At 44.1% G+C, this 25,926-nt stretch overlaps 1 protein-coding gene across 3 annotated transcripts; it reads left to right on the top strand.

Annotated features, from left to right (window-relative positions):
• The first annotated feature begins 2,463 nt into the window (after positions 1–2,463).
• OTULINL (OTU deubiquitinase with linear linkage specificity like) lies at positions 2,464–23,757 on the top strand. Of its 3 annotated transcripts, none has more exons than XM_028737954.2 (8): positions 2,464–2,483; positions 13,589–13,742; positions 15,432–15,463; positions 15,563–15,654; positions 17,328–17,477; positions 18,465–18,593; positions 20,392–20,664; positions 21,651–23,757. In XM_028737954.2, the coding sequence occupies exons 2-8, from the start codon at positions 13,636–13,638 to the stop codon at positions 21,828–21,830; spliced, it is 963 nt and encodes a 320-aa protein (XP_028593787.2). In that variant the 5' UTR covers positions 2,464–2,483; positions 13,589–13,635; the 3' UTR covers positions 21,831–23,757. The 3 variants fall into 3 exon arrangements, with proteins under 3 accessions (XP_028593787.2, XP_028593784.2, XP_028593786.2); XM_028737951.2 differs by lacking the exon at positions 2,464–2,483 and adding an exon at positions 7,624–7,779; XM_028737953.2 differs by lacking the exon at positions 2,464–2,483 and adding an exon at positions 12,497–12,667.
• The last annotated feature ends 2,169 nt before the right edge of the window (positions 23,758–25,926 follow it).

Below are 25,926 nucleotides of genomic sequence, written 5' to 3'. Positions count from 1 at the left end.
CAACAAACTGGAGGACAGGGCTACAGCAACCATTTTGGGTTTTCCTTGGAGATTTAAGGAGTTCTTGTAATAGCCACTTCTCCCACATCCGATCTCCAGGGAGAGAGATACAGTGGTACCTTGGTTTACGAACTTAATCCGTTCCGGAAGTCCGTTCTTAAACCAAAACCGTTCTTAAACCGAGGCGCACTTTCCCTAATGAGGCCTCCTACCGCCGGTGCCCATCTACCATTCAGATTCCATTCTTAGACCAAGGTAAAGTTCTCAAACCAAGACACTATTTCCGGTTTTGCGGAGTTTGTAAACCAAATCGTTCTTAAACTGAGATACCACTGTACTGTAGTTTTACATCTTCCTTTCAGACTCTTATCTCATTCCAAACAGCACGTTCTCCATCTCACCATCCCCCCAGCCCTGCTTTACTGTTTACACACACACACACACACACACACACACTTAACACATCCACCTTGGTTGAGAGACAGTAAATATACGATTCCTTCCCCTGAAGACTTTCACACTTTCAAGATTCTAGAGTGGTCTCTGTACCAAGGAATCATTTCCTGAACATTTCAGATCACAGAGAAACAATTTGGCCAAGCCAGTACTCTGGTACCATTCGCATGCACAAGCAGTTTAGCGGTAAGGGGGGTACTCCAGGTATCTTGCAAAACCGTTTAAAAAAAATATTCAACAAAATACTAAAACTCTTGACAGGGAAAGTGGAGTCCTCTGATTTCTGAATGAATGCTAAACATGTTTGCATCCTATCTATGAATCATTTATTCTGCCACGTTCTTGGGTTCAAGCTCCAAATCAGAGGAGGAGCCAGCTGAGTCCAGGGTGGTTGTACTACCAAGTGCAGTAGGCTTCTGATGCTGATGGTCTGAGGAACAGGAGGTTGATAGTTCAGAGCCCACAGAGCCTGAGCCAGGATCTGCCATCCCCAGAACCAGATTTTATCAAAGGATGTGCTTCCTGCACTAACACACCTGCCCAGTGGTGCAGGGAGCACACAGGCATGAAGCCACAGAGAAGTAAAGAAGCACTCATCCCGGCTAAAGTCTTCAGGCCAAGGAGGTGGAGCCTGGGAAAGGGGGTTACGAGGAAGAGATGGATAAGACCTCAGTTTAACTTCAGTGTTTGTCGGAGCAAGTTGCTTGCTCAGAGCTATCTGCAGTGTCGTCACCCCTAATCTGCCTTGGTCCTGTGGGTATCTAATATGAACGGGTCAGAACACTCTGCTGCTTCTCCTCACAAGGAAATGTAAGGAGACACATGGGGCACTAAAGCCTCACCCTCTGACTAGGAAATTGTACTTGGTGGCTTCCTGGTATTAACTTTTTCCTGTGAGATTTAGGTCAGGAATTTTGAAGGGGTTTTTGGGGGGAGGGGAGGTTATTGAAAAGAATTCGAGTGTATAGTTACTTTTAAGGGTGTTTGCCTAGTTCCTATCATGGGGGACGCCGGTGGCGCTGTGATCTAAATCACTGAGCCTCTTGGGATTGCCGATCGGAAGATTGGTGGTTCGAATCTCTGTGATGGGGTGAGCTCCCGTTGCTCTGTCCCAATTTCTGCCAACCTAGCAGTTTGAAAGCACGCCAGTGTGAGTAGATAAACAGGTACCACTGTGGCGGGAAGGTAAGCAGCGTTTCCACGCGCTATGGTTTCTGTCACAGTGTCCTGTTGCATCAGAAGCGGTTTAGTCATGCTGGCCACATGACCCAGAAAGCTGTCTGTGGGCAAACGCTGGCTCCCTCAGCCTGAAAGCGAGATAAGTGCTGCGACCCCATAGTTGCCTTTGACTGGACTTAACCGTCCAGGGGCCCTTTACCTTTACCTTTTAATGCAGAGCAATGGCCTGTGAGAAGCCACCATTTGATGGGATGTATTTGATGCCTCATACAACCTGTGGAGGCCTCCCTACCTTCCTGAATTAGAATTCCACCCTTGGACATAATCGCCCCTATGGACATGGACAAGTGCACAGAAGGCTCTTTGAATATTCCTGGTAGAAAAACCTGATGCTGTTAATGGGAATGCAATCTTTTGTACACTGCTCCAATTTAGGATGGATTAAATTGAGCTCTCCTGCAGCCATCACAGAAAAGAGAAGCCTCCTTCCTCTACGTTCAGCTTCTTTTTGTGGTTTGCATCTGGAGAAGTATCTGCACAAACCATGAAATGTTTCTTGAGAAGTTTATCGGAAACGTAACAGGAAGCCTGGGCTCCTCGCTGTTCAGTCTGTAAAGATTATCTGTTTCTGAAAAGGCGGCTTTCTGTGGCAATGAGCAATTGAATTAAAGGGGGCAAAGAATTCTAGCTCGAAAGATCTTTCGCTCAGCTTCCAATTGAGAGGATTTAGAGATGTTTTGAACAGTTGGACAACCAGGATAACGATACGGCAAGTAGAAGATGAGTTGACAAAAGTGAAGATTGTTAGTTCAGCAGAAAAAAAGGGGCGAGTTCCTGGAGCTGAAATGGTGTGTATGTTAAGAACTCTTGAGATTTTTAATCTGTAGCATTACACAGTTGTTTAGGTACACATTTGCAGGTGAATATTACCATATTTGATGCTAAGGATGGGTATGTAGTCCAGTATTTTGTACATAAGTGTAAAATTTTGGGTGGTGTTTTCTTCCCCCACCCCCAGGCAGAAGCACCATTGGTTATCATACAACACTATTTTTTACTAGCCAAATGAAAGTCTTATAGGGCGGTTGAGATGTCTGTTGCTGAGCGCTATTAGTGTTTGCTGGCCAGCCTTGTACTGGCTAAGAAACTCAGGTTAAAAGCTAATCACCATAGTGGTATTGAGAGATGGTTTTGTGTATGGATGTATGTGCATGTGTGTTGGAGAGCAAGGATATATTTTGCCTTCTCTTGGTAGTGCAGCGTGAGGTGTTTGGTAAGCCGGAAATAAACTAAAAATTGTTGATGGAAAAGCATTCTTCTCATGTCACTGAGAGCTAGTTTAAAGAGAATCAAGTGGTAAACCCTTTCCTGGCTTTTCCTCATGCCCTGATTGTGGGAAACAAGACTTAACTGGGCTCATTGACCTCATCCAGCAGCAGGTATGCATGTACCATTTCAGAAGGTACATAGAGGATTTCATGCTTCAAACTCCCCTTGCCAAAAAATAATAATTCAAAAAATACTACCTGCATGTAGAAAATGAGAACACCAAATAAGTATTTGCTAAGCCTTCTCCTTGGTTGGCTGGTTTAGAACCTATATATGCTACTGAAAAACCTAAGCTGTCTCAGCTGCTTCCAGTCAAAATTTTAAAAATGATCATAATTATTTTTTTAATGATCATAAAATCATAGAAACTAATACTGCATACAATCCAACATAGTCTAAAAACAGAAGGAGGAAATAAAAACAAGACAGCTAAACTCACAGCAGTCCCAAAAAGTTATTTAAATGCTATTATAATAGGTGCACTTAGGACTTTCATATCTATGTGGAGGGTGGGTTAGTGAAATATTACCCTTACCCTGGAGTAAGAGCAAGCTTTACCCCTTGGTCTTTAGTGAGAGCCCTCCCACATTTGCTGCTTCCACCTCAGGGGCAGAAAAGACAGGGCTGTTTGGCACTACAAATAAGACTTTAGGGGAAACCTCCTCCCAAGATAGGCTCACCAAAAACAATTCCCTTTTTCTGTCAAGGCTGTTGAGCCCCTTAGAGTTTATTTTCTTGCAAACAGGAAATCGAGGGCAGATCCTGAATTGCTTTTTTAAAAAAATTATTTTTGATTTTAAACTGCTCAAGATGTTGGTTTTGCTTTGCCTCACTGTAAGCCACAGTGGCAGCCATGTAGGGTAAAGTTAATTATAAATCTAGATACATCAATCAGTTGCGCAACGTGTTTGCACCAGCGCTGAAAGCCTCGCCGGCCACCTTTTATGGTAATTGGTATTTGATCCACAGGCAACATCTCATAAAAGCAAAATGTGAGCATGTTGTTCTGTGCAGGAGTTACTTGGAAAATAAATGTTGACCTGGAAGTCTGTGTTTCATTTGTACATTTTAGCTACATAGATTTGCATGTAATGTTTCATAGTGGCTGCCACACTCCAACTTAAGGGAACAGTCGGCTCACTCTATATATCTGCCTCCACAAGGAGCAACACGTCCATTTTCTGTCTATATCTCCAGTGTCCCAAAAGTTTAAGTAGTATCTGGGCCACAGTGACTTGACAGCAATTGATGATACTCAAGTTTCACCAGGCCTGAATCACTTCCGTTAAAGATTTGTCTTGAAAGCTCCCGACAACTGAAGAGATGGCTATCGACAAGAATTGTAATTTCTAGATCTGGACGTGAAAAACCTTCTAGGCTTTTAACGCTGATCAGTACCTGCCCTACTGTGAACTAAGGTGGGATTTTGGGCTACTATTAGAGGCAGCAAGGTAGACGCCAATGATCTGTGTTGCATCTTACTGGGAAGTTCTTCTGCACTCATTCCAGTGAACTGGAAGAACAACTTAGGAAAAGCACAGCCAAACTTCCTGATAGTGACAGAAGTGTCAACTGGCTGATCTTCCAGTCTTTCACAGGTGAATATTGGGACGCTCTGACAATTGGAAGTTTCCAGACTCCCTAAGAAGAGACAGTACTCTTTAACCAAAGCTGTGGCAGAGTATTTTTTAATAATAGAGACTTGTGCCACTCACCTCTGACGATTGGTATGTGTGTGTGTTGACTTTTTAAAAAGCTGTACCTTGTGATTTGTTTATGGAACAGATGCAAAATATGGCCTTTCCCATAGCAGTACATGTAAAATACTGCATTTCCTGGAAACTCTTTTCCATAATCAAATATATAGCACAGGGATGAAGAACATGGTTTCCTCCAGTTCTGTTGAGGCTGTCAACTCCCATCAGTCCCAGGTGGTCTGGGATGATGGCATTTGTAGTCCATCAACATTTGCAGGGCCACAGATTCTCTGCACCTGACACAGTGGCTTACATTTGAACTATCAAGCATTCTATTGTTATGAATTGGGGGGTGGGAGCTATACCCTAGGAATTAATAAAGGGTAGGATTTTGATTATTTTGGATGCGAAGGGATAATAGAAGCTGCAGAGGAATTCCTGGGCTAGCTTTTGCAAAATGACCTGGCCAGGCTAGGGCCATTTAAAGCAAAATACGGGGCCATTGAGGACCACTGGCAATGCAAGAGAACTGTCCTTCCCCACTGGCTTGAGGTGTGAACAGAGGCAGTAGATTTGGACGGTTGCCAGGATAACTAGGTGTGGAGTCACAGGAAGAGTTTGGGGCTTTTGACAGGAGGCTTGAAATAGCTGGAAAAGGGGTAGAACCATTTTGGCTGACGGCAGGTTGGGAGAGATGCCTTGGACTCCAGTGTTGCACTGCTGTGGGGAACAAGCCTCACTTGAGTGGGCCATGCTGTAAGATCTGGACACCCTCTATGTAGACTAAAGGTCTAAATATGTGTGATTAAAACACATTTCTAAAGGCATGACAGTTCCCACCATGTCTTGATTCTCACAGCAACACAGACCCTTGGTGAGGGCCTGGAATCTTGCCACACGCTGAGGGTGGAGTCCAACTTTTGCAACACTATTTTCAATAGCTACCAGCCAGATACAAAATGCACCCGAAAAGATAGGATATTACATTGGATAAAATATGAGGTTTCAATGCAACACAAGCTATATAGATGTATATTACAGCCATACAAGGGACGCGGGTGGCGCTGTGGGTTAAACCACAGAGCCTAGGACTTGCCGATTAGAAGGTCGGCAGTTCGAATCCCCGCAACGGGGTGAGCTCCCGTTGCTTGGTCCCTGCTCCTGCCCACCTAGCAGTTCGAAAGCACGTCAAAGTGCAAGTAGATAAATAGGTACCACTCCGGCGGGAAGGTAAACGGCGTTTCTGTGCGCTGCTCTGGTTCACCAGAAGAGGCTTAGTCATGCTGGCCACATGACCCGGAAGCTGTACGCCGGCTCCCTCGGCCAGTAAAGCGAGATGAGCGCCGCAACCCCAGAGTCGGTCACAACTGGACCTAATGGTCAGGGGTCCCTTTAGCTTTACCTTACAGCCATACAAACTAGAGGCCAATTTCAAATAACATTTTCCGCCTCTGAGACTGTTGTTCTTAAATCTCCACCATTCAAAAACCAAGTAGTTTAGGTCATTCTGCATTACTTCTGTCCTGCTTTTTTATGGACTACTGAAGCAAATGGTTTGGCAGTTATTTCCTGAAGAAAATTATTTGGGCTGCTGTTTGTTTGCTAAATTATCAGCATGTACAATGCGCACGGGGGGCGGGCAGTTGCCCCTCCTGGATTAGCTATCATCTCTGGATTCCCAGATTTCTTAATGAAATGTTTTTTATAAAGCAACTCTTGCCATTGTAGAACCTAAAATAATTGGCAAAATATGCAAGAACTATCATGCCCGTTCATTTTCTAACAAACTAACCTATTTCCCCAAGTCAATGTGTTTACCCAGCGAATGAAATCATGGTAACGACTAATGTCAGGAAAGCAATTGGCCAACTAATCACTTGAACAAAGAGAAGTTGAGAAGGACACACCCATTGTCCAGAGAAGAAACTTATTGACTCGTTTTATAGCCATTTTTGGTCTTCCCTGGTAAAGTAATTGCTGCAATCCAACTTGTGTTATTACGCCACTATCCCCAGCTAAACAGGTGCACAACACAGTCCTGAACTGTAGTCCAGTGTTGCTCCGTGTTCAAATTTGTTTTAGATGGGGCAATCAGGCCTGGCTACTGCTTAGCCTCCAGACCTACCAGAAATGATAGACCTGTAATCTGATGCTAATCGTATTTGGTTATGTATCTGGAGTATTTACTTATTCCTCCACCCTGCAAAAAAGCAAATCCTGGGGGATCCCCCATAAGCATATTGCTCAGAGTGGCTCTTTCTGCTATAACTGCAGACTCTAATATAAGCTTTTATTCAGATCAGGGCTATGAATTGTTCTAGTGACCAGTTGGCCAGAATTCATGTACTGTAGGGCTTTTTCTGCTGAGCAGGCTGTGTTTTCAGAAGTCTTTGAGCTGGTTATGTGCATTTATTCTGAAACTGCTGCAGCAGGAACAAAATAACTTTTGACTGCTAACACCTAAAGGCCCTTCATCGGCTCCTCTTTCTCATCTTGCACAACGTTTTCAGAATGTGGATGTCAAAGTAGTACCATGCAGTGCATTTCACAAAACCTAGGCTCATTACTTTAAAAAGAAAAACGGCTTTTCAACAAGCTGTGTCCAGCAGCCTGTCAAACCCAACACAAACATTTTTTTTAAACGGAAGGCGGGGCTGGTGAGGTTGCAGTATGGTTTGGATGCAGTGCGCGATTCTGCCTTCACAAAAATTGTGGAATACCTCCCTTCTCATGCCTTCCTTCCAAAACACGGCCAGGACCAATTCAAGAATCAATGGCAGTCTTTCCTCTCTTGCTTCTCGCTTCCTTGCCCTTACATCTACTTGTAACCTCGCCTTTACAATGCCCAAGTGCGCTTCGACTCCAGCAGCACCAAGAGAAAGGGAGAAGAGAAAGTGGGCTGTTACTCCGCGAGGGCTTTTCTGGCCATCGGGGCGTCTCTCCTGCCCGGGCCGCCAGCCTCCAGAGGCGTGGCCGGTGTCGCCTTTGTGTCCGCCAGCAGCGGGCGGAGTGAGTTTGGTGTCGCGCCTTCTCCCTTCCTTTCTGCCGCCTCCACTCACCCGCGACCGCCCTCTGAGTGCGCCGCAGGCAAGAAGAGGCCCGAGCAGCTGCGGAGGCGGTAAGGAAGACCAGTCCGCTGTCAGCGGCTCTTCTCCGAGAGCAAGACCCGGGGTGAGGAAGGGGCGCTGGCTGCGCGCAATTACGCAAACAGCGGAAGGCAGCGCTTACTTCTCTCTTTCTGCACTTCCCTTCTCTGTCTGGCGCGCCCAGCTCTTGGGCTTCCTTTCCCCACAAGCAGATGTAGCTGAGGGCCCCGATTCCATACTTCCTCGGCAACTCCCAGCAAAGCCCCCCCCCCTTTTTTTTTTTGCTGCCTGACCTGTGCGCTGGGAAACCTCGGGAAGCGCCTGGTTTTTTGCCCGCGCGCAAAAGCGCTCCAGGCAGAGACTTTTTACGCGTCGCCTTTGTGTATAGGTGCGCGGCTGAGTTTTGGACAAGGGGGGGTAGGGGGTGGGTGCGTTGCTAGGTTTTTATTTTATCAGATTGCATGGAGAAGGGGGTGGGAACATTTGCTTTTAGACTCAAGAGCGTTTGGCACTAGGCGTTATGTGCCAAAAATGGAAAATAGGGAAAAGTTCAAGGCCAGAGACATTCTTACTTCTCATACAAGTTGGATGGCTCAGCTGTTTAGAGCCTGGTGCTGATAATGCCAAGGTTGCAGGTTCGATGCCCAAATTGGGCAGCTGCATATTCCTGCATTGCAGGGGGTTGGATCCTCGGGGTCTTCCCTAACTCTTATCATTCTAAGTCGGCAATGAACTACACCACCTCTTTACAGTAGAAGTTAAGACTTGAGGCAGGGGTGAGAAAGAAAAGCTGTCTAAAAGGCATTGTGGCTAGAGACTAATCCTCACACATTGTTTTGCATGTGATCGAGGATGCAAATGTCTGTGGTATCCTAATGTGGGTCGCAATTGCTTATTTCATTCTTTTGCGCACTCACACTCGCAGGGCAGTGTAGAGCACTGGCTGGCAGCAGAATGGGTACCTGTTATATTTCTGCCCACAAGTAAATAGCAGCTTCAGGGGGTGGTTTTAATTGAGAGGGGAGAGTTAACACCTCCCCCCATTTCCCAATCCCGATTGGGGCCCCATGCAGTTGCTGTCAGTCCTTAAAAAAATAAATAATGTGGGAGATCTCATTCACAGATATTCTACATCACATCTGATTTGGCCTGAAAGAAAGAGCTGTGTATTAGGAAGCTGTTTGCTTAAATTCATCACTATTGTTAGATTATCATTTTGGAATCCATCCCAGTAAGCCTCAAAACTCAAGTTTTGCTCAGAGCTCTTGTGTAGCAGTGGGGTAGAGTGCAAACCAACCAGAAAAACAGGCTAGCCCCTCACTGGTTTTATGTTATCCCTCTCTCAACAGTCAGCCACCATTCCGTGGCACACTCATGCTCAGCCCTCGTTGCTTTGGTTTGGAGTCCCCCTCTTAGGGTACTTTTTCCATCAAAGTTTTTAGTATGCCTAGAAACCTTGAAGGTTCCCCCAAACCTGCCTGAAACTTCCCTCATGTGTGTAGCTAGTAGGATTTTGACTACATGAGGATCCACACTTGGATAATGGAGTTTGCTATTAGTATACAATAAGCCCGCAATTTATGTGGGAGTTACATTCCAGGGATTGTGCCTTAAGCCAAAATTGTGTATAGTCAAAACCTGTTGGGTTCAATGGCAGGTGGGATTGCCAACATCATTTTTCACGAAACCTCGCCACTTTAATTTTTTTTAAAAAAATTATCAAGTGTGTAAAGCTGAATGCACACAAGTTAAATGTGCATATGTTGTAAGGGTTATTGTAAATGAGGATGTAGCTACTTTATACCATTGCTAATGCCTGGGCTGTCTACTCTGGCAGTGGCTCTCTGAGGTCCCATTCAGGTCTGCGCCCTCCACCCGATCCTTTAGCAGAAGATGCTAAGTATTGATCTGGGACATTCTTTATAAAAAGCATGAACTCTGTCACTCTAAGCTACAACCATTTCCCCAAAGAGATTCTGCAGAACTGTGCCTCGATACTATCAGTTCTGTGTTATGCTGCTGTCACACAGTGGAAGAACTCAGAGTTTCCAAAATAAGGTTTAGGTTGTTTGTTTACAAAACACCTTAAAATAAAACGGTAGTTTTCAATGCAGTAGAAGTTGTCACTTTGAACATGCATTGCCATATGCCAGACCCAGGGGTAGCCATTGTGTTGGGTTATTAACTCCCATCATCCCTGACAATTGATCGTGTTGCAGTTGACAACATCTGGAGGAAACCACACTTGCTCTCCATGTCCTACGCAATAAACGTTTATATAGTGGTACCTCGGGTTACATACACTTCAGGTTACAGATGCTTCAGGTTACAGACTCTGCTAACCCAGAAATATTACCTCGGGTTAAGAACTTTGCTTCAGGATGAGAACAGAAATCGTGCGGCAGCGGGAGGCCCCATTAGCTAAAGGGGTGCTTCAGGTTAAGAACAGTTTCAGGCTAAGAACAGACCTCAAGAACGAATTAAGTTCTTAACCCGAGGTACCATTGTAGACGCTTCTGGCACAGGGACATTCCACACAGGATCAGCCCATGCAATTGAAGAAAAGCTACAGAATGTTGCAAGTTTGAGTGCTGGAGCAGAAAATCAGCCTTAGGGGCAAGAAGTGTGGAGATACCGAACCCCTAATATTAAACAGCTGCAGGATTTTTAACAGACTTTTAGTGGGCACCTTATAGAAGCCTTTAAAGAAAAGAAGTGAGCTTGGGTGTGGCATGCAAATGCTCAGTCAAAATAGGCAGGCTTTTGTAGTTTCTGTTCCTCCCTATGAAATATCAGAATCCAAAGTCCAGGCTTTCTAGACCGCTCCCTTTCTGACAGGTGTAGCTAAAGCACCTCAGTCCTGTGCATTTCCCTCAAAGACAGAGAAAGGGAACCTGCGGCACTCCCATTGTGATTGGACAACAGCTCCCATAATACTTGGCTATTGACTGTGTTAGTTGGGGCTGATAGGAGTTGGAGTCCAGCAGCATATGGAGGGCCACAGGTCCCCCCCCCATAGGAACCAACTCCTAGAGGCCATGGTCTCTTCACCCACCCCCAATAAAATATTTGAGGAGGCTGTGACACCCCCCCCCAGGTTGATGGGCATTCACATTCAAATGGCGTGTGTGCACACCATGTCTTGTGATCAATTATGTACCAATATTTTTTTCAAGTTGGCACCCCCGCTCCCCACCACAGCTCGAAGATAAGGCCTCTTCTGAAAGTCTGAAAGGCAATGCGTATATTTTTAACCTGATTTATCAACCTCTACACGTTACACATAAGGAACGTGGGTGGCGCTGTGGGTTAAACCACAGAGCCTAGGACTTGCCAATCAGAAGGTCAGCGGTTTGAATCCCTGCGATTCGGTCCCTGCTCCTGTCCACCTAGCAGTTTGAAAGATGTCAAAGTGCAAGTAGATAAATAGGTACTGCTCTGGCAGGAAGGTAAACGGCATTTCCGTGCGCTGCTCTGGTTCACCACATGACCCAGAAGCTGTATGCCGGCTCCCTCAGCCAATAAAGCAAGATGAGCACCGCAATCCCAGAGTCGGCCACAACTGGACCTAATGGTCAGGGGTCCCTTTACCTTTGCACGTTACACACAGTTTGAAATTTAGGGACTCCCCAGACATCCTTTCTATTCTACACACATAGTGATTTATGCTTGTGATGATGTTGGAGTCATTATACATGATCCTATTTGAGCCTTCAAAAATTTCGGGATGGGCATACTACTTCATTTCTAATCAGTGCATGCCCTACTGAATCCCTGGGGACTTTTCATACGACAAATGTTCTGGTGTTTTGCTTGGGTTTTGTCCTGCTTTCACTGGGCTACAGTGAAAGAGCACCCCCATCCAGACAGAAATCAAGTGGTAACATTGGGGAAGCATCGCAGGACAACTAATAAAGCAGAATGGATGTGTGGACAGTCCAGTATGAGTCCACCATTAATGCACCAGGACTGCATCAATAAAGACACCCTGATTTGAATGATTTACTTCTGCCTTTGCCAAGTTAATGAGGCGAGGGAAATGCCGTATCTCTTTGGAAGAGCACATGCCTTGCATTCAAATGTCTGAAACCCTAGAGAGCTGCAGTCCATCCGTGTAATGAGCTGGATGAAGCAATGGCAAAACTTTGCATAAAGAAACTGTAAGGCTTCTTTTGGCAAGGCGTGCTTTTGTTGCCCTATATTTAGACAACTGTTTTATAAGCAGACAGCTATCAATGATGTTGCTTTTTGGAACATTAGCAATCAAGACAGGCATTTGCATCCAGCAGTACAGAGGTAAATGTAGGTATTTCTTCTTCTATCAGGTACAAACTGACCTTCTGCACTGATGCCAGCAGCGAAGTAAACTTATTGAGGGAAAACATGGTTATTTAAAGTAACCCCTCAATTTTTTTTAGGGTGCCTGTCTTAAAGCCGGAGGTCATTTCTCAGGAAATGGAAGGGCAAAGGGGGTAGAATGAAATGTTTAGAGATGATGAGCTTCCTTTCTGATTTTGAGTTACCTGGAAGTGATGGGAGGCAGGGCAAGCGACCAAACGAGCTTCTCGCAGCCTTTAAACATTCCACACTAGCAACTGTCTCCAATTTGACGTTTCAGCTAAAATGCCTGATGGTGGTCATGGGGAGACCTAAAATGTGAGATCTGAGAAAAACAGAGCTAAGGAAGTCCTTTTCGAAAATGAGGCTGACACTAGGCTTGCTACCTTCATCGCAGAATGGTTTATAGAATCAGAACTGTAGGATTGGAGGGAAACCCAAAGGTCATCTAAGTGCAACCCCCTGCAAATACAGGAATCTCCGTTAAAGCATCCGTAACAGATGACCATCCAACCACTGCTTTAAAACCTTCAAGGAAGGAGAGTCCACCACCTTCCAAGAGAGCCGTTTCTCAACCTTGTGGTCAGTCTTTTGGCTGGTTGACTTATTTCAGTTTCGTGACTTCTCAGTTGCAAGTACAGTGGTACCTTGGGTTACATATGCTTCAGGCTACATACGCTTCAGGTTACAAACTCCGCTAACCCAGAAATAGTACCTCGGTTTAAGAACTTTGGTTCAGGATGAGAACAGAAATCATGCTCCGGCGGCATGGCAGCAGCAGGAGGCCCCATTAGCTAAAGTGGTGCTTCAGGTTAAGAACAGTTTCAGGTTAAGAACGGACCTCCAGAACGAATTAAGTACTTAACCCGAGGTACCACTGTACAGGCTTCTTTTTTCCACTTTTTGTTTACAAAATGGCATGAACTGCCAACAGTAAAACAAAAGATTTCCTTTGCACCATTTTTCTTCTTTAAAAAAGCGGGGGACTGGGAAAATCTGAACAGGGTCCCTGATCTGTAAATACTGCTTCTGTTTTCCTGACTGCCTGATGTTTTGTTAGTTACGAATGTGTCATTAATATGGTGGGGCAGGGCAGGGGGGTTCATTGCTCTGTGCTTTCTAGGAAGAAGTGAGGGTATGCTGTTGTATGGTAGGGGACTCTGAAATGGTTGTATTGTCGCATTGATAATATAGTAATACCTCCGCGAATGTCCGCCCCGTCGACCGTCATTTCGGAGAACGTCCATGGCAAACCCAGAAGTACCGGAATGGGTTACTTCTGGGTTTGCAGCTCACGCATGCGCAGAAGCGCTAAATCGCTCCGCGTGTGTGTGCAGAGAGGCGCTTCGTTGAGCATCCGGGGCTCCGGAACGGATCCCGGACTCAAAACAAGGTACCACTGTAGTGCTGAGGAATTAATAAACCTAACATTTAAGAAGAATTACTTTGGCAATATATAAAAACAATGAAGGTTAATAATAATTCTTTTTTTCCTGTTTTTAGGATAGAATGATGTACCCTCTTGGATCAGAGCTGTCAATCACCCCTACATGTTGCAAGCTGTAAAGGGACAGTTTGCATTAACCATGACTCTTCTTGCCACTGCTCTGTGGTGTTGCAGGCAACTCTATACATATATTGCTCATTTGCTAAAATGGTAGGTTTTATGGAGTAATTCTTCCTCTGAAGTGCCGCTGGCCCATGGTTAAAGTCAATGGGTGGGAGGGAAAGCACAATCAATGGTCAGTGCAGCCAGATATTATGGTGGGCAGAGTTTGCAGGATTGCATAGTTTTCCTCTGTGTCATCCTTCCCCATCCCTTTTCTCTCATATGTGCACATGCATAGAACCATGGAATTGTAGAGTGGGAAGAGACCCGAGTATTATTTAGACCAGGGATGTCCAACAGGTTGATCGCGGGCGTCCCTGGTCGATTGTGGTCAATCGCATGATCCTTATTGATTGCACACACACCCCTGCAAAAAAAAAAAAAAAACACAACCCAGCTCCTTCCCCCCAAAATAAGCTCAACAACTTTGGTCAATACAATGGGTAGATCGCTGCCTGTTGTTTTTTTTAGTGGGAGTAGATCGCAGTCTCTTGGAAGTTGGACATCCCTGATCTAGACAACCCCATGCAATGCAGCTGCCCCCCTACATGCACATACAAACACACACAGAAAGAGGAGACAATTACCAATTGGAGCAGTCTGGAAAGCTAGAAGTTGGGTGCGCAGTGTCCAGAGATTCAGATGACGCGGAGGGCTGCATAAGTAGGTTTTCCCAGCCCAGCATTGGAACCAAGTAACAGCCTTGCTAAAACAGATCATGAGTCCTTCTAGTCTAAGAGCAGGGAACCAGGTATCTCTGCCAGCTTCCAAGGTTTGGTATTCAGAGGTACAAGACGGACCAACATTGTAGTGTGGATTGATGCTGTTCAGCAGTCCAGCTACTCTGCTCCATTTGATTTCCCTCTCAGCATTCCCTCCATTTTTTAAATACCGTTTTCTGTGTATTAGATGCCCTCATGTTTCGGGGGACTAAAATTTAAGAAGGGGGGAGATGGCACAGAGTTGTTGAGTTTTTTTGGGGGGGGGATTACCCAGGGTTGTTGAAATTTTTTTAGGGGGAATTGCCGAAAATCACTCACCCACATGCGGCGCAAAATCTGCCTCCCGTCTGTCCCCTCGCTGGAAGAAGCTGTCAATTGCCCACCCAATTGCCACAGTGTCAACAAATCAACACTAGCCATCAACCAATAACACGCCCAATAGCCACTGACAGCCACAGCAGCAACCAATCAAACGTCCACCCTATGCACTACCCATGTATAAGATGACCTCCACCTTTTAGCGTAATTTTTAAAGAAAAAAACCTAGTCTTATACATGGAAAAGTACAGTACTTCTGCAAATATCAAAATTCCCCCTACCCCAACCTCTAGTGAGCCGGTGCTGCCATTTTGGATACATAAACAATGGTCCTCGCAGCCTGGACATTTGAAATAGAGAGCATTGGGCAGCCTGAATAGCAGTAGCAGGAAATTCCACATGGAGACTCCATTTTGCCATCAGGGCAAATACTTCTTTATAGCGCTTTCATTTTTCCTAATCCTTTCTGAAGGGCCATCTAAGCTAGTGGCCATTTACCATTTCTTGTGGTAGCGAACTATATTTGTTTTTGTGTTACACAATGAAGTGCTTCCTTCAGTCATTCACAAACCTCCTGCTCACCAGCTTCCAACAGTATAAATTATTATTATTATTATTATTATTATTATTATTATTATTAAACAGTGCTTACTTGATGCAGACTTTCTGACTACTGTTCTTGCTGTTTGGCTTTCAGGTGGAGCAGATACCTGCAGAGAAAATTCACAAGTAATATATGCAGTACTGTGTTAATGTTGTTTTTGGGGGGGAAATCATATAATCTTAAACAGATGCATTTTATTAACTGATACCTGCACTTATACTTAGATAACCAAGGTGTTTCGGCTGAAGCTGATTTGCTTGGCTACTGTGCAAAAGAATGGAAAGAAGAAACAGAGCGGGCCAAACACATGAGAAAGGTAAGACTAAGAATGAGAGGGGTGAGCTACTAATACGGAAATGGACACACTGCATGGATGACCGAGCAAAGATCAGCTTGCTTGCTTGGCCTTCGGTTTTCTATATTTTTAACACAGAATCTCTGCTGAATGCCCGAGATACCAAAATGAGTTTGGGCACCTGCATAGAGAACACAATTCCCTGTTGCAAATTAAAATTTCAGCATGACCGACCCCTGTGCCATTTTCAAAGCAGGGAGGAAATTATCATCTATTTATTAAGTTTTCCGTATATACTGGCCTTTCATTCGAGGATCACAAGGCAATTTACAGTGTAAAGACACAAATATATGTAACTTAATAAGAAATGAAGCAATACCCCCCCCCCCCAGTTTAAAAGGCCACAGGTTGTTTAATTAGCCAAAGCTCTGGGGGAAGAGGAAACGTTTTCACCTGGTGCCTTAAGATATGTAACGCCAGATGAGCCTCCCTGGGGAGCACATTCCACAAGAGGGGAGCCACCACAGAAAAGGCCCAGTCTCATGTTGCCACCCTACAGACTTCTCATGGGGGAGGCACACAAAGAAGGGCCTCAGATTCTAATCGCTGGGTCTGGATCAGTTCATACGTGGGGAGGCGGTCCTTGGGGTAATATACTGCAATGGCTGTCTAATGGTTAGTTCCCATATATCGCATTGCAGTGAAGGAGACAGAACACAGGAGAAGGAAAATGAAATATTCTCAGTGTCTGGAATCTTGGCCATTCAGGTACAGTGGTGCCTCGGGTTAAGTACTTAATTCGTTCCGGAGGTCCGTACTTAACCTGAAACTGTTCTTAACCTGAAGCACCACTTTAGCTAATGGGGCCTCCTGCTGCCACCGCGCCGCCGGAGCATGATTTCTGTTCTTATCCTGAAGCAAAGTTCTTAACCTGAAGCACTATTTCTGGGTTAGCGGAGTGTGTAACCTGAAGCGTATGTAACCCGAGGTACCACTGTATTAGAAAATTTAATAAGGTGTGCTTTATCACAAAACAGACACAGAGCTAAAATATTTTATTATCTAGTAACTCCCACTCGCCCATATTTCCAGCTGCTGGCATGAGCTTCTTGATGTGATGATGCGCATATTTGATACATACATATCCGCTGGCTTTCAGTTTTGAAAAGCAGAAAATTCTGTGACCCCACCTCTTCTGCCACCATCATACCTGCCTCCTCCTTGCCAAAAACAAACATATACTACCACAAAGCTTAAATTCTGCACATACTAGAGGAAGATTCAATAAATCAATTCAGTTAATAACAAAATTTTAATTCCCCCCCTACTAATTAACATGGTGCACAATCCATTGGGAAGCTCTCCTTCACAAGATTCACCGAAAATGTAGTGGTCTTTTGTGAGACAACAACTGTGCTGCTGCACAGCTCCCATTTGCTTAATTGAGAATTGAACTGGAGGACTTTCTCCCCATGGGTTGCGTTCCAGTGGTCAGCTCTGACTGCCACCCATTCTGCTGCTCTTGCTGATACCCAAAATTTAGCCCCTGACCTTACCTCATGGTAGAGCTGCTTGTGGTGTTCTCCTTTAGAATGGTCCTCCATCAACTGCTCCAGCCAATCATTTGTCCCCATCCAAAATTCAAGAAATACCATTCCTTGTTAATTTGGTATTTTCTCTCTTCTTCTTTTAAGGCTTATGAAGAGTTGTTTTGGAGACACCATGTGAAATATGTACGGCAGGTCAGGGGAGATAACTACTGTGTGCTGAGAGCTGTGTTGTTCCAGATTTTCAGCCAAGGTATTCCTCTTCCATCGTGGACAAAGGCAACAGATGTCCTAAAGGTACGTCCTGAAACAAATGATTATATGCAAAGTGAATGATTATCTAGTATATTAGCACATTTCCAACACAATTCAAAGTGTTGGTGCTGATCTTCTCAGCCCTAAACAGCCTCAGCTCAAGTATACCTAAAGAAGCATCTCAACCCCCGTCATTCAGCCTGGATGCTAAGGTCTAACTCCGAGGGCCTTCTAGCGGTTCCCTCACTGTGAGAAGTGAGGTTACAGGGAACTCGGTAGTGGCACCCGCCCTGTGGAACGCCATCCCATCAAATGTCCAGGAAATAAGCAACTATCTGACTTTTAGAAGACAGCCCTGTTAAGGGAAGTTTTTAATTTATGATGTTTTATTGTGTTTATAATATTCTGTTGAGAGCCACCCATAGTCGCTGGGGAAACCCAGTCAGATGGACACACACACAGTGGTACCTCGGGTTAAGTACTTAATTTGTTCCGGAGGTCCGTTCTTAACCTGAAACTGTTCTTAACCTGAAGCACCACTTTAGCTAATGGGGCCTCCTGCTGCTGCCGCGCCGCCGCCGCACGATTTCTGTTCTCATCCTGAAGCAAAGTTCTTAACCCAAGGTATTATTTCTGGGTTAGCGGAGTCTGTAACCTGAAGCATATGTAACCTGAAGTGTATGTAACCCGAGGTACCACTCTGTGTGTGTGTGTGTACATATATTATTATTATAATTATTATTATAATTATTATTATAATTATTATTATAATTATTATTATTATTGTTATTATTTATTATTAATGTAGTATACATAGTTCTTCCCTTTTCTGTTTTATCCTCACAACAATCCTGTGAGGTAGGTCAGGCTGAAAACAACTACTTAGCATTATTGCCGAATTGGGATTTCAACCCCGGGTCTCCCAGGTCCCAATCTGACACTGTACCCAATGCACCATGCTTTCATTCAGACCGAAATCCTATAATTCCCACTGAACTCCTCCACTGGTTATGTTCTCTTCTATTTCAGCTCCCAGAGAAACTTCTTTATTCGCAAGGCTGCAACTGGATCCAGCAATATAGTTTTGGATCAGAACAGTACACGGGCTCCAATACATTGGGAAAATTGCGTAGATGTATTGAAACGTTGAGAAGTCAGGTGAGTGGGAAGGTATCAGCAGGATGGATGGATTGCTCATTGTCACTATAAACTATCACTGTGCTATGGATGAAATATTAGGGCCACAACCTTACATAGCAAGCTGCCATATCAGTCCATTGGTCTATGAAACCCACCCAATATTGTTTACACTGACTGGCAGCAGCTATCCAGGATATCAAGCAGGGTTTTCTCTAAGCGCGAACTGGAGGCGATTGGGATTGAACCTGGGATCATCATACAAAGCAGATGTCCTACCACTGACGAAATGGGAAGGAGACAATTGAGGCGCAAGGAGGCAGAACATTCAGTTAGTTTAATCTGTAGATCAGTTAACAGAAACTGTAGTCAACTAATTAGTGGGGGTAATCTAATTGGAGAGGGTACATTTAATATTAAAGGTAAAGGGACCCCTGACCATTAGGTCCAGTCATGGCTGACTCTGGGGTTGCGGCGCTCATCTCGCTTTATTGGCCGAGGGAGCCGGCGTACAGCTTCCGGGTCATGTGGCCAGCATGACTAAGCCGCTTCTGGCGAACCAGAGCAGTGCACAGAAACACCGTTTACCTTCCCGCCGGAGCGGTACCTATTTATCTACTTGCACTTTGATGTGCTTTCGAACTGCTAGGTGGGCAGGAGCAGGGACCGAGCAACGGGAGCTCACCCCATCACGGGGATTCGAACCGCTGACCTTCTGATCGGCAAGTCCTAGGTTCTGTGGTTTAATCCACAGCGCCACCCGCGTCCCTCACATTTAATATTACAGGCCTGCAAAATAGAATTAAAATACACTTTTTGATGGGATGGGGAGTGGAGTTATTCTTATTACTTCACAGTTACTGAAGAAAACGTTCACACCTTTTTTACAGAACCAGAGTATCTCAAAAAGGCACCGCATTGAGTTTTCAGTGATGTACAAATTTCATTGAACCGATGTGGTTTTAAAAAGCGGGAGATTAAGTGCATCAAATAAAGGCTTGTGTCAAAGGGTACCGTTTGTTTTTAAAGCTTGATAACCCACCTTTAAGGACAACTACTCAGAGCAGTGAATGGCTGAGAGCTGAGTGGCTGAACCACAGGTGTTTCAAGCTACCTTTTACACCTGTGAATCACCATTATCTGTGTGCAAGTGGGACCTGTAACAAAATCTTGCAAGGTACAAAATATTTACAGTGTTCCTGCACATCTCTTCCACAGTATTTCATTTCATTCCTTCTCCCCACAATTTTCTTTTCTTTACTTCCACAGCCAGTTGGCATTCCATGACCACCAAGCATGCTCAGTCCTCACTGGGCCATTTTGGGATTTATTTACTTTTTTGCCACCTTAATAGTACAGTGGTACCTCAGGTTACATACGCTTCAGTTACAGACTCCACTAACCCAGAAATAGTGCTTCAGGTTAAGAACTTTGCTTCAGGATGAGAACAGAAATTGTGCTCTGGCAGCGCAGCGGCAGCAGGAGGCCCCATTAGCTAAAGTGGTGCTTCAGGTTAAGAATAGTTCCAGGTTAAGTACGGACCTCTGGAACGAATTAAGTACTTAACCCGATGTACCACTGTATGTTCTTGTTTTGGTATTCTGCTGTCCTTGGGCTTCACTCAGCTTGCTGGTGTCTTACTCCTACTCTTGGTGCCATTTTGGACCAGAATTCAGAGAATTTGAGTTTGCTGTTAGTATATACAATATTAAATACTTCAGCTAAAAATAAAACTGCTACTTGCTATTTAACTGGTTTATTCCTCAAGCTAACTTTTTGCCCCCACCTCTTCTGCTTTTTGTTGTTCTGTGCATTACAGTGGATGGAAGTCAGTAGTATTAAAGACCCATATGAAAGAGGGAACTTGTGCAACGCCCTTTTTGCTGACAAAAGTTTGGAGCACAAACTGTACGAGGCCATAAAATTCATCATGCTCTACCAAGTAATAGAAGCCTACGAATGCTTGAACAACAAGCAAGAGTGCCTCCCGAGTTTTTTTAACCAGCTTTTTGTACGCGATACCTCCTTGGACCCTTTGAGCTACATGATGAATCATCTGAACGCCATAGGGGAGAGAAGAGGCCTCGATCAGGTAAATATGAGCTGGAAAAACTAAATCCAACGATTCTGTAGCATTCAAGAAAAGCTTCAAATATGGCAGTACTTGGATGGGTTCATGAGGTTAATGCATCTTTGTATACATCAAGAAAACAAATGATAGGGTAAGCTGTGTGCAGTAAAAAAACAAAAAAACCAGATTTTTTTCTTCAAGAGGCAACCTGAATTGTGCTTCTGTTTCTTCTATCTCTACTAGTCACAAGGAAGGGACAATAAATACATGGGCCCTGAAGCTTCATCTCCTGAGCAGTGGAAACCTTATTTGGCCATATTTATTTTATCTGAGATTTCACAAGACATCCCCCATGCACTTTCAAGCCTATCTTATTTGGCACCTGGATTAGTAACTGTTTTCTAAAATGAAGGAGCTCATTTTCTTTCTTAAGAAATTGAATTCTACTCTTGCTAGTTATTTGAAACATATATCTCCATCTTTTCCGCAGGAAAGCTTACAGAAGCTAACAAGAGAGTTAGAAAACCATAAATTAACAGTTTAAATCACCCCTTGCAAGGAAATAAAAGAATATAGCAGCATTTTTAAATGAAGTCCAGAGACAGTTAGAGCTACTTCAATAAAACAGCCATTTACAACCCTAATGGAATCTCACCAAACCTTCTCACAATGCTTATTCACATACACGTTTTTTCTCACATCAGATTTAAATTTCCAGAGGTATATCAGTCAGTTTCATGAGTTTTAGTAGATATTCCAGATATAGAATGCCACCCTACATGTCACAAATAGAACAAAAAAAATAGGCTTGGGATCACTCATCATGAAACTTCTATTCATGGGTTCCCACTTGTTTTTATATTGTATTTTTCTTCACAGCCTTTAAATGTCTGAGTTACATCTTTTAATTGCTGACATGATTCCAAATCAATGTCACGTTCACACTCGACAAACTCAATTTATTATGGTTTGCTAGTGTGTAATTCTCATTCTTTTCTGCTTAACAGGTTGAACTGTTTCTCCTTGGATATTCTCTTGAAGTCAAGATAACCGTTTACAGGTTGTGCAAGTTTAATTCAGACGTTTCCCAAGAAAGCTACACAGACGTGTATCAGAGGGACTGGCCAGAAGTCTTTCTTCTGACTGAAGATGACCATCACTATCACATCCCTATTATCAGGATGTAAATCTAATTTCGGGGGGATGCTGTCAGAACTGCCTGCCATCGGATCCCCCTGTTGAAGAACCATAAAATATCCAAACTTTTTTTTAAGAGTGACTCTAATGCCAGGCTTAAAACTATGATCCAGGCCATTTCTCGGCTTAAGCTGCCTCACAAGTTGTGAGGGTAACATGTTTTAAGCCCATATATTCCATTCTCAATGTCCCACCAGCAGCATATGCCTACTGATAAACATCTTTGGTAATGGCACAAATTGGATGGGAGGGTCAGTTCACACAATATTGGTTTTGTGTGCTTTTTAAGATCAGATCACATTGGGTGTATCACATAGACTTGTAAACTAATAGCCATTCCTTTCCCCCAGGGAACTAGCTCTGTGAGGGAAGTGGGAATTAACACATAATTTTCAACAATATCTCCCACTTAAAATTTGCAGGGAAATCATATAGTGGCATTGGTATAAAGCCGGTATTAAGTTGGTAATGTAAATGGGTGCTGTGAGGCTGTGATCTATGGACAGCTCAGTTTTACTTATATCAATCAGTATTGATTGATAACTATACAGTCTCCAGTGTGGCCAATCTTGCTTATTTAACAGAAATAAGGCCCTGCATTGGGATTGCCGAAAGCAATAGTATATCAAGTCCTTCAGAAACATCACAGTATTCTTTAAAGCCACTTGCTTTGCAGTTAAAGGACCTTGTTATACATCCCATTGTAAAAAAATAGGGGGGGGGGCTTATTTTGACTATACTTTGAATCTTGTCTCCTTAGCAACCAAAGTTGTTTGCACATGTATTTTCCACATTTACACAGTTCATTCTGTGCGAAATAGTCCACAGGCAACAATTAATATGGCAGACAGATGTTGGGTTGCCATCTGACAATAAAGATGCTGGGAAGAGCTATTTGTGTTAACTCTGCTCAAGCACATCACTTCCACCGCCTATAGCTGACCCAGAATGCCATGGGATTTGATAGGTCATTACTGCCAGGATGGTTATGTTGTATTAGTTTTGAATAGGATGCCTTACAATATCCTATGGTAGAATTCAGAGCATTGCATTCGGCCGTCATCAGAGCTGTGTATACGTTCCACATTCTGTGCCAAGAAAAGGAAAAGCCTGCCACCTAAGTAAATTTGCATAGTTCTGTGATTTGCACTGTGCTGCATGCTTTTTTTCTGGTTTTGCCTGCCATTTAGAAAGCCAAAGAGTTGCGCAAGGCACTGCTGCCATATCGCTAGCCAATGCAAATCTTATTAAACTGCCCCGGTGACTGCCGAAATCTCACCTGCAAACTTTCAAACATACATTCACAGCCATAAGGATTAGTAACCTACTCTTTATTATTATTACTTTGAAAAAACTGAGATTCTCATACTGCTGAATTATCCAATCAATGCCCCCTTTTGCACTCCTTGCACTCATATGGAGTTGCAACATATGCAGAGCCTAGGCCGTATTCTTTTTTAGAAAGAGTAATTGCAACTATCTCAAAGTAATCGCTGCAGTACCCCATTCCCCTCAAAATGTACTTAAACATTTTCAACTTGCATTTTTGGTGAAAATGTTAAGCCTCTGGCTTTGTAATACTGAACAGATTTCATATTGATTCATTTCTTTGAAGAATGGTTTGTAAATCACTCATGATCTTTACATCAGTGTTGTTTAATCTTCCTAAGAATAGATCATATTAAGCACTGTGTGCTTTTGGTAGCAGAGGCTAAATTTATTCCGTGTTGTAGAGCAAATTTCTCTTTCCAGTTTGTGTATATAAGCGTTGCGCAAAACCGTAATATCAAAATGAGTTCTCGAGTACTGTAAGTAAGCTCCGGGAGTTGTGTTGATTTGATGTCTTCTGTGACTTTGCAAACTTCAAAACAAATCTAGAACCCTCCACTTGCTTAAATAAATATATTTATTACTACAGGCTTCGACTCCTCACGTTGCTTGCTAACTCTGCCAACCCCACATCTCATTGACTCCACTACCACAACTCTCTGCTACATTTTGTCCAGAAATCTGACCCACCCAGTTACTTGCCTTGCCTTACTCTGTTGTGTGTGCATGCAAATGGGCAGGCAGGTGGTGGTGATGATCATGGGGAGACTGTCTGGGCCACCTGCCTGCTTCCTTGCTCTTTTAGCCTGCTTCATGATGGCTCCAACCTCTGTTGTCCTTGTGCAGTGCATATTGCTGCCTAAAGGTAAAGGGACCCCTGACCATTAGGTCCAGTCGTGACCGACTCTGGCGTTGCGGCGCTCATCTCACTTTATTGGCCAAGGGAGCTGGCGTTTGTCCGCAGACAGCTTCCATGTCATGTGGCCAGCATGACTAAGCCACTTCTGGCGAACCAGAGCAGCGCACGGAAATGCCGTTTACCTTCCCGTCGGAGCAGTACCTATTTATCTACTTGCACTTTGATGTGCTTTCAAACTGCTGGGTTGGCAGGAGCAGGGACCGAGCAACGGGAGCTCACCCCGTTGCAGGGATTCGAACCGCCGACCTTCTGATCGGCAAGTCCTAGGCTCTGTGATTTAACCCACAGCCAAAACAAAAATTTTAAAAATTCCTTCCAGTAGCACCTTAGAGACCAACTAAGTTTGTTATTGGTATGAACTTTCATGTGCATGCACACTTCTTCAGATTGGCTTCAGAAAAAGTGTGCATGCACATGAAAGCTCATACCAATAACAAACTTAGCTGGTCTCTAAGGTGCTTGGAAGGGACGCGGGTAGCGCTGTGGGTAAAAGCCTCAGCGCCTAGGGCTTGCCGATCGAAAGGTCGGCGGTTCGAATCCCCGCGGCGGGGTGCGCTCCCGTTGCTCGGTTCCAGCGCCTGCCAACCTAGCAGTTCGAAAGCACCTCCGGGTGCAAGTAGAGAAATAGGGACCGCTTACTAGCGGGAAGGTAAACGGCGTTTCCGTGTGCGGCTCTGGCTCGCCAGATGCAGCTTGTGTCACGCTGGCCACGTGACCTGGAAAGTGTCTGCGGACAGCGCTGGTCCCCGGCCTCTTAAGTGAAATGGGCGCACAACCCTAGAGTCTGTCAAGACTGGCCCGTATGGGCAGGGGTACCTTTACCTTTACCTTTAAGGTGCTACTAGAAGGAATTTTTATTTTATTTTGTTTCGACTATGGCAGACCAGCACGGCTGCCTACCTGTTACTGGCAGCCACAAATGACCATTTTTCCCCCTTACAAAAACATTGTATAGTAAGATAAACTTACACATTCATTTGCATACTTTTGCTAATACTACACTTCTGTTTTGTACTTGATCACTGTAAACTCTGTCTAGCTGAAACCCGACTTATAAACAAGGAAGAAAGGGAAAAACAGAAAGAACTATACTTATTTCCCCTCTGGAAGGCTTGAGGCATGTAGCAAAACTCCACAGATGCTCTTTGGGGTTTGTTTGTTTGTTTATGATCCAAGTGGTGTATAAATTTTAGAACACCCCACAACAGAATCAAATTTCTCTACCCATTGAAGTTAACGGACATAACTAAGGTTCTTTCATTTCAATGGCTCTTAGTAATACACAACCCAAAATAGGCACATAGATATACAGGTAATTCACATCTTTTGTAGGGGTTATCGTGTGTATAAGCAAAATTATGTAAAGCCAGGAAGCCCCAAGACTGCTCCCCAACCCCTGCAAGATGGAGGGAAGGAGGCATGAGGGCTCTTGAGAGGGTCCCAAGGCCATTGTGCCACATTTCCAAAACTAGGTATGCTTCTGATTGCAGCTTTGCAAGATGTTGGGGGAGAAGAGAGATAAATAAATGGAGAGTGGGTTTCTCCACTCTTCATTTATTTATTTCCCACCATCACACATGCAAAGCTGCAGTCGCATAACTAAAAGAAACAGAAGTTGAAAGTTATCTGTATTCGTTTCACAGTCATTAGTTACATGTATTGACATAGGACTCTTGTTACGATTAGCTATAAAACCTGAAACAATGGCGAAGCAACAGCATCAACATTTTGTATCTCAATTGATGGCCTAGTTTGTAAATCTGTCAGATCCAAATAATTTGGGTATCGGCCAACCAGCGAAGAGCAAACATGAGGGAATTGGTTGCTTCTTTCTGCCA

The sequence above is a fragment of the Podarcis muralis genome, chromosome 8, assembly GCF_964188315.1.
Source record: "Podarcis muralis chromosome 8, rPodMur119.hap1.1, whole genome shotgun sequence".
NCBI classification, from domain to species: Eukaryota; Metazoa; Chordata; class Lepidosauria; order Squamata; family Lacertidae; genus Podarcis; species Podarcis muralis.
Note: the sequence above shows the minus strand (reverse complement) of the source record. Positions and strands in the feature narration are given on the sequence as shown.